Below are 7,453 nucleotides of genomic sequence, written 5' to 3' on the forward strand. Positions count from 1 at the left end.
ACAAAAAAAACTAACAAATACTATTAGAAGTCAGTACATTTTTTACCAAAGGGGACACAAGTGAAGTCATTTTTTACCAAATGGTCCATCAAAAACCACATACTTTTACTACTCAAGTGAGGACATTTAGCAATGTGGGACACAAGTGAGAGCATTTAGCAATGTATGACATAAGGGAGGGCATGTTTTTATCAAAAGGGTCATAAAAAATCACATTTTTACTACTCAATTTTTTTTCTAATGTTTTTCCTAAAATTAAGTGAGGGCACTTGCCCTCACAACACTACATTTGCATCCGTCACTGATTCACACCCTCGACTCATGTGGATGCGGGAGTTAAACTAGAAATATGTGATCAGTTGTACCAACTCAAATTGGATATTTTTATTCTATTTGGTATATGTTATATGATTTTTGTAAAACGGAAATGGGTTTTAATCATAAACTCTTATTCTATTTACTATTTAACATATAACATTAATTAAATTAAAAATAAATCATATGATTCGAATAATTAAATGTTTCAAATATATCATTATGGGGTAAGATTAGTGGTGTAAGAACGGAGTGTAAGTTGATCCCTCCTCTCTAAAGAATATTTTGTGTATCATAGTTTTTTTTTTATTTTAACTTATTTTATATGATCCTTATCCATGATAATTTTAAATTTTCTAATTTCATCTTAGTTCCTCTTAATAGATATGAAATTAAATTCGTAACAATTATAATTAAAGATTAAATTTATTCTAATAATCTATTACATTTTTTTTATTATTTCTACTTCATTTTAAACCTATAATACATCTAAAATAACTTATTACAAAATTATGTTTTGAAAAAAAAACCCTCAATGTATTGCATGGGCTAAAAAACTAACTATTTATACTTCAATAATCCAATCTTCTCATTCGTATTGAGGAATTATAGAAAAAATTATAATCTTGAAAAAAATAAAAGATATGGATTGCAACATTGATTTCCGTTTTTATATATAGATACTTTTATTAAATTTATAAATATATTTATACAATTAAAATATTAAAAGGTAAACTAAGATTTAATTTTATGATCAAATTGTAATTATGATAAGAGTGACATGAATATTCAAGGTATTTGAAAGGTAAGGACTATGTTTAAATTGACACCTGGGCTAAAAAGACGATGTGGTAAAAATATATGAAGTGGATTTGTTGAAGTGTTAGCATAATATGCACTTCGAATATTATATATTATATACTCCCTCCGTTCCTATATATAAGTCACAAATAACTAATTCTCTTATATTAAGAAAAGTAGTTACTAGTAATAAATTTGTAAAAAAAATGATTTATTTTCCTAGATTACCCTTATTTACTTTCCTATAATTTTCTCTCTCCAAGTTAATACTTCTAAAGTTTATCATCTCTTTCATATTAAATATGAGGGTGAACTTGGAAAAAATTATTTAATGCTTCCTAGATATTAGAAAGTGACTTATATTTTGTAACAAATTTTTTTCAAAAAATGTGACTTATAATAGGGAACGGAGGGAGTAATAAATAGGATTAATTGCACGTTTGATTCCTATAATTTTAGAAATGCGTGATATTAATCTTTATAGTTTCAATTGCTGGACTAAGCCCCATATTTTCAAAATTGAACAATTTGGGTCCAAATGTTGAGTTTTCATTCAATTAGTAATGAAAAAGTTGATGTTGATTATAAACTTTAATGCAAATGACAATTTAAAACGATTTATATCAGTTCACACGTTAAAATTTGTTATTAGATTAGATGATAAATCAACATTTGACCAAAATTAAAAGTACATGGACTTAGTTTGAGCAATTAAAACCATAGGAACCAAAATCACACATTCGGAGGGAACAAAAATGTATCTAAGCCTAATAGATAATAAATTCTTTACACTTAAAAAAAATGATAATAAATTCTTTACACAAAGACTCAATAGTCTATTTGGGGGTCCTTTTAAGTTCGACCATTAATATTTTGATCCACTAGTGAACCATCAATTAAACAATGTCGAATGTAAGGTTCTAGGAATATTCCCTAAATGAATAATTATGTTGAATGAGTGATTAATATATATATATATATATATATATATATATATATATATATTTTGTAAAAAACTATTTTCCTTACTCAACCCACCTAACCTCAACCTCTGTCGTCACTCCACTCACAACCACCCTTAGTTTCGGTGACATCGTTGTAGTTTTCGATGGTGCAAATATTTCCCTAAATGAATCACGAGGATTGAATGAGTGACATAAATGTTTTTTTTTAATATTTTTTCCTCTCGTCCACCCCCAACCACTCCAACCAAACTCTGTCGTGACTCCACCACCAACCCCTAGCTCTGATGACATTGTTATCGTCGTCAGTGATGCTAGTATGATTAATGTAGCCATGTGGAACTCTCTAGAGGAGCTTCAGGCACCAATGAGTTTTTTTGCCACTGAACAATCAATGTCATTTTCACACTCATCGCGCCACTTTGCACAAATCTCAAGCATTCTAGCATCGCTGAAGGTCGGGGACTCAGGTCTTACTCTAGGGTGGCATTGTGATTCTCTCTCCCCAAAACCATTTCAATCACCAAAAGCTACAAGTGTGGTGAATTTCCTATAAGTGGTTGAAGCCGAGATGGTCAAAATCCAAGGAGCAACATTCTCAATGTGGTAGGGTGACGGCCATCTTTTCTGAGCAAGAAGTGAGAACCCCTCTCCTCATGGCATGGAATGCTCCAATCGCAATCGAGTCAAAGAAGAAGTCACGTGGAGGTCCTCCAATGGACTCTGATATCACATTCATGGCATCTGCTATGGATGGCACTGCGCCATGTGTTGTGCCTTCATCAATGTCGTTTAGGCTTGCACCCGCCACCACCACCACCCCTCCAACTGCCATCAACCCCGTCGTGTGAGTGCCGTACAAAGGATAGATGGGGAGGGAGGGAGACAATGGGCAGGGACGAGGAGAAGGATGGGTTGGGGCAGAGTGCACTGTGAGAAAGGGAGGGAGAGACAAAGTGTGAAATACCCCCATGGGTGGATCGAAATATAAATGGTCCACCATATAACTACTCATTAGTAACATGAATGTTTGTTTTTGCATAATCTGAAACTTACGGGCAACTTGAACGACCCACCCGGTTTTTAAATTCTAATCATTAACTAGGCGGCCGAAATTCTTAAGTCACTAAATATATTATGATGGTTACATGATTCACTAACAATTGCAATGCTAAACAGGAAAGATGGAAATAAGTGAATACAAAGTTGCAATAGGGTAATGTGAATAAATACACAATATTACACAATACAGGAATGGTACCATTTTCATGAGGTACTGATATCTCAAATAACAAAAACTACTTCAATTCATTTGAAAAATACAAAATCTTTCAGATGGAATTGGAGAAGTAACAAGTCACTGGACTAAGTGCAGTCAGGCTCATGACTCAGATCGAAAACACGACATCTATGTAGCATTTCTGTTTACTTTCAGATATGGCAAGGCTCCAATTACGTTGTCATAGTCACTCCTGTTAACCGGGTGCTGTTCAAGACAATAAAAAGGAAAAAAAGTTAGACATGAGAAAATCAATACAGTGTACCTGCAACCTCTTACACTCCTAAGACAAAATTCATATGAAAACAACCAAACTGGAACTGGAACACTGACGTAATTTAGTGCATTCTATATGAATTTCATTCAATAATAAAGTGTCAAAATACAGTGTATAAGAGAATGTGTTCCTAGCATGTTTCATATAAAATATATGTATCTGATCTGAGCCAAAACTTTATTTATTCAATTAGCTTCAGACCAGAATAAGAAATTTTCAGAGGCACCACAGTTCCAGTATAAATAATTTCAAGTCAATGCAACATTTCAAGTGAACCCAAGTCAGATATCTAAGCCCTTCTACAATATATCTAGCATCATTCTACAAATCCCATTTCTGTTAGGATGGATGTCAGTTTGGTAGAAATTCCTAGTTCAAGATGAGAAGAAATTTAATTACTGTATTTTTCTAGCGAGTGTAACATTCATGTTATCTCTGACTCAGGAATCAATTTGATTACCACTTTAGTTTAATTGGCAGTTTCAATCACCTGACCAAATTCCATATGACTTAACTTTGAGGCATGCATCTCATAGATGTCTGTATTTTAGGTCTCCATATTAATTTATTCGATAAAGCTTAAGTAGTAGATATTTTTCTGAACAAGTCAATTGTGAATGCAAGGCATTTGAATGATATGAGTATGTTGTTTAGGCTGTGCAAGTCCTGATTCACGGATTTGGAGAAAAAATAATGGCATGGTTTAATACAAATGCCCCATAAGGCTGCTTTTTATACATATCAAATTCAAACCTAAACTTCCATCTTTTTGTTTAATTATATCATATACAGATCACTCAAAATCAAATAGGTCCTTCAGAATGGAATAGCACATATGTTACAGAGTTTATAACAACATCCCCTAATGTGCATCCTTCATATGAACCAGATATTTGGTAAAATATTAATCGCAGTATTGAACAAAATTTAAAATCAAGAGAAAAGAAAATTAAGGACCAAACACAATTATATGATAATTGGCCAAACTCAATTATAGAGACATTTCAGAGTATATGGATGGGGAAGTAAACTCGAGTACTTTTTGAAGTAGCTACAAGATCATTCTCCTCATAATTAATGCATGAGATCAACAATGCTTTCAGGTATCAACATATTGACATGAAAAGCAACAAATTACCAGGAGACATCCACTCCCAAAGCCTCTTAATCTTATATTTAATATATACATTGCAGATTTCTCATTTTCTAATGGCGCGGGAGTGCACCAGTATAGATGTAATATAATAATCTTCACTTTAGTTTACTCTCATCTCAAATGAAAAAAGAGAAAGAAAACCAGAAGCCAGAATTTATCCTCCAACTTCAGCTTTTATGCCCAAAAATCACTCCAATTCCTATAATCTCTCTAGTCACTACCCAATTCAAAGCGAAGTTAACAAAGACATATATTAACAAAGTAAGAGGTTATGGAATTCTTGAGATCAAAAGAACACAAGAATTTTTTTAGCATAATGGAATCCTGCATAACAAGCAAAATGAGCCCCTCTGCACAACCCAAGTCTAATAAAAAATTCATCCAGTATTTAATAGCCATCTAGCATTACACTCCTAAAACACTCTTGGGATAAGAGAGGTAAGAAAACATACAAACAAACGAGCCAAACAGCCAATAACACCAGAAAATAAGATAATCCAGCATACAAATACCAGATTGCAAGCATAGGTAGCCATTGAGACAAAGAATCCTCTTTGAAGGATACATAGTTAGAGCACAAGCAGTCACTCACAGTCACATGCTAAGAAAAACATGATATATACATTCTCAATTGTACCCAATATCTTTCAAGCTACTTGCACAGCCAATACAGAATGCTTATAGACAACTCCACAATTACTACAGATATCAGTAATCTAGTGTGATTAGCAAAAGAATCATCCATTTTAGGCAATGAATTAGGTTTACTAATGCGAAAACTAAAAAAATTAACATAACTTGAGTATTTTAAACATTACCATTTTGGAGAGTCTCAATTTCCTCTTGGTATTCTTCTTCTGCAGCAAATGCTGCTTTCCAGCTCTCCTACGCACGATTTTCCCTTTACCAGTCACGCGAAATCGCTTTGCCGACGCCTAACAACAACAAAAGCAAATCACATTCAAAAACAAAGACAGTGTCATTTGAAATTCACAATTCAAATCAAATTGAAGGAACCCCAATTCACAGACCTTGTGAGTTTTCATTTTGTAGCCTTTAGCAGCTACAATGGTGAGAGAGCGAGACGACGGAGGAGTAACGGTGCAGAGCTTTGGTTGAAAAATTGGAGTGGAAATGCAAGCTGAAGAACTGAGTTTAACCGAGTTGGTTTTGATTGATGGAGGTAATCGAACTGAAGCGTAAGAGAGACGGGTCGGAGAAGAAGAGCATGGTAGGAAACTGAAGGCGGAGGACGCCATTGCCGTCGCCGTCGCAGAAGCCAGCGCCATCTCTGAGAGGCGAGAGCGTTTGTTGTTTTGAGTTTTCGGGTAAGATGTTGTTGAAGTGAGAAGAAGCTCAAGCTTTGTGGTTGTGGATAAAGGTGCAGGGGTTACAGAATTATACAGTCCTCAATCTTTTGCTTTTTTTTGCAAAATGGTGTCAATTTCATCATTTAGTTTTTACTTTGATGTAATTTTTTAATAGTATATAATAGGGGTGGCAAGATGGGTTGGCCGAGCGGGCCAGCCCGTTTGCCTCACTTTTTTGGCAGGTTGGGTTAAGATTTTGAGCCAAAATTTTAAAAGTGTGTCAGCCCAACCCAACTTGCATTTTGGCGGGTTAATGACGGGTTGGGTTAGCCCGCCAACCCATTTTTTACTTTTTTTTTGAATTTGTTTTTATATTTTTATTCTTTAAGTAGATTATTGTAAGGTGCGCATATATTACGGTAGACCTAAACTAAAAAAAAAAATTGAAAACTAGTCAATGATGACCTTCCATGGATTCACCTATATAAGTTGCAGCTCTTATTTGTAGGTCATGTTTTGTCTAAAACTATCATGACTACTGGACATTATCTTTTATAATTGTTGGTTGACTATTATTGACTAAAGTAAATTCTTTTTGATGATTGTAAAACATATATAGTGATGTTAAGTAATATTAAGTGAGTGTGTATCAAAGAAAAATGACATTTATCAATGATTTGATGAAGGTTATTGAGACTTACACTTGATATTTTTTTTTTGAAAAGATTTTGCTGTTAATTAAATAGAGGGCATGGAAGCCAAAAGGTCTGCGGTTACAAAAACATCCACTTCAGGCAGTGCCTCATCGATCCACACTAAACCGGCGTACGAGGAGGAATTCCTGGCCAAAAAGTCAGCGACAACATTGTCTTAACGACGAATAAAAATAACACACTTACACTTGATAGTTGCTAGTGAGGTTACAGTTTTACAACTTATGATAAATAATTTTTGGTATTGCTATTGGTGAAACTTTCTAGTTAAACTCATAACAATTAAATATAAAGAACAAGTATAATTCTAATTTTTTCATGTGCCAACATATGAAAAGTGAAAGATTTCTTAAAATTCCTCATGACACATCTTTTTTTATTTCACTACATTTTCTAAGTGGGCTAGCCCGCCAACCCACTGTCCTGCCAAAATATGGGTTGGGTTTAGACTTTGAACCCAAATACCAAAAGTGGGCTAGCTCACCCCAACCCGCATTTCGGCGGGTTAGTGGCGGGTTGGCCCGGCCCGCCAACCCGTATTGTCACCCCTAGTATATAACAAGCTATTTCACGTTAGTTGGCATTGTAATCGAGCACTTCATCTTTTAAGTAAGTGGTTGAGATTCAATTCTCAACTCTT

General features: G+C 34.2%; 1 protein-coding gene across 1 annotated transcript; it reads right to left on the reverse strand.

Annotated features, from left to right (window-relative positions):
- Nucleotides 1–3,247: 3,247 nt before the first annotated feature.
- On the reverse strand, nt 3,248–6,212 carry LOC130715527 (50S ribosomal protein L35, chloroplastic). Its single transcript, XM_057565637.1, has 3 exons — nt 5,822–6,212; nt 5,609–5,725; nt 3,248–3,564 (listed from the first exon to the last, which is right to left on the reverse strand). Exons 1-3 carry the CDS (start codon nt 6,077–6,079, stop codon nt 3,487–3,489), a joined length of 453 nt encoding a protein of 150 aa, XP_057421620.1. The 5' UTR covers nt 6,080–6,212; the 3' UTR covers nt 3,248–3,486.
- Between the last annotated feature and the right edge of the window lie 1,241 nt (nt 6,213–7,453).

The sequence above is a fragment of the Lotus japonicus genome, chromosome 4, assembly GCF_012489685.1.
Source record: "Lotus japonicus ecotype B-129 chromosome 4, LjGifu_v1.2".
Taxonomy (NCBI): Eukaryota; Viridiplantae; Streptophyta; class Magnoliopsida; order Fabales; family Fabaceae; genus Lotus; species Lotus japonicus.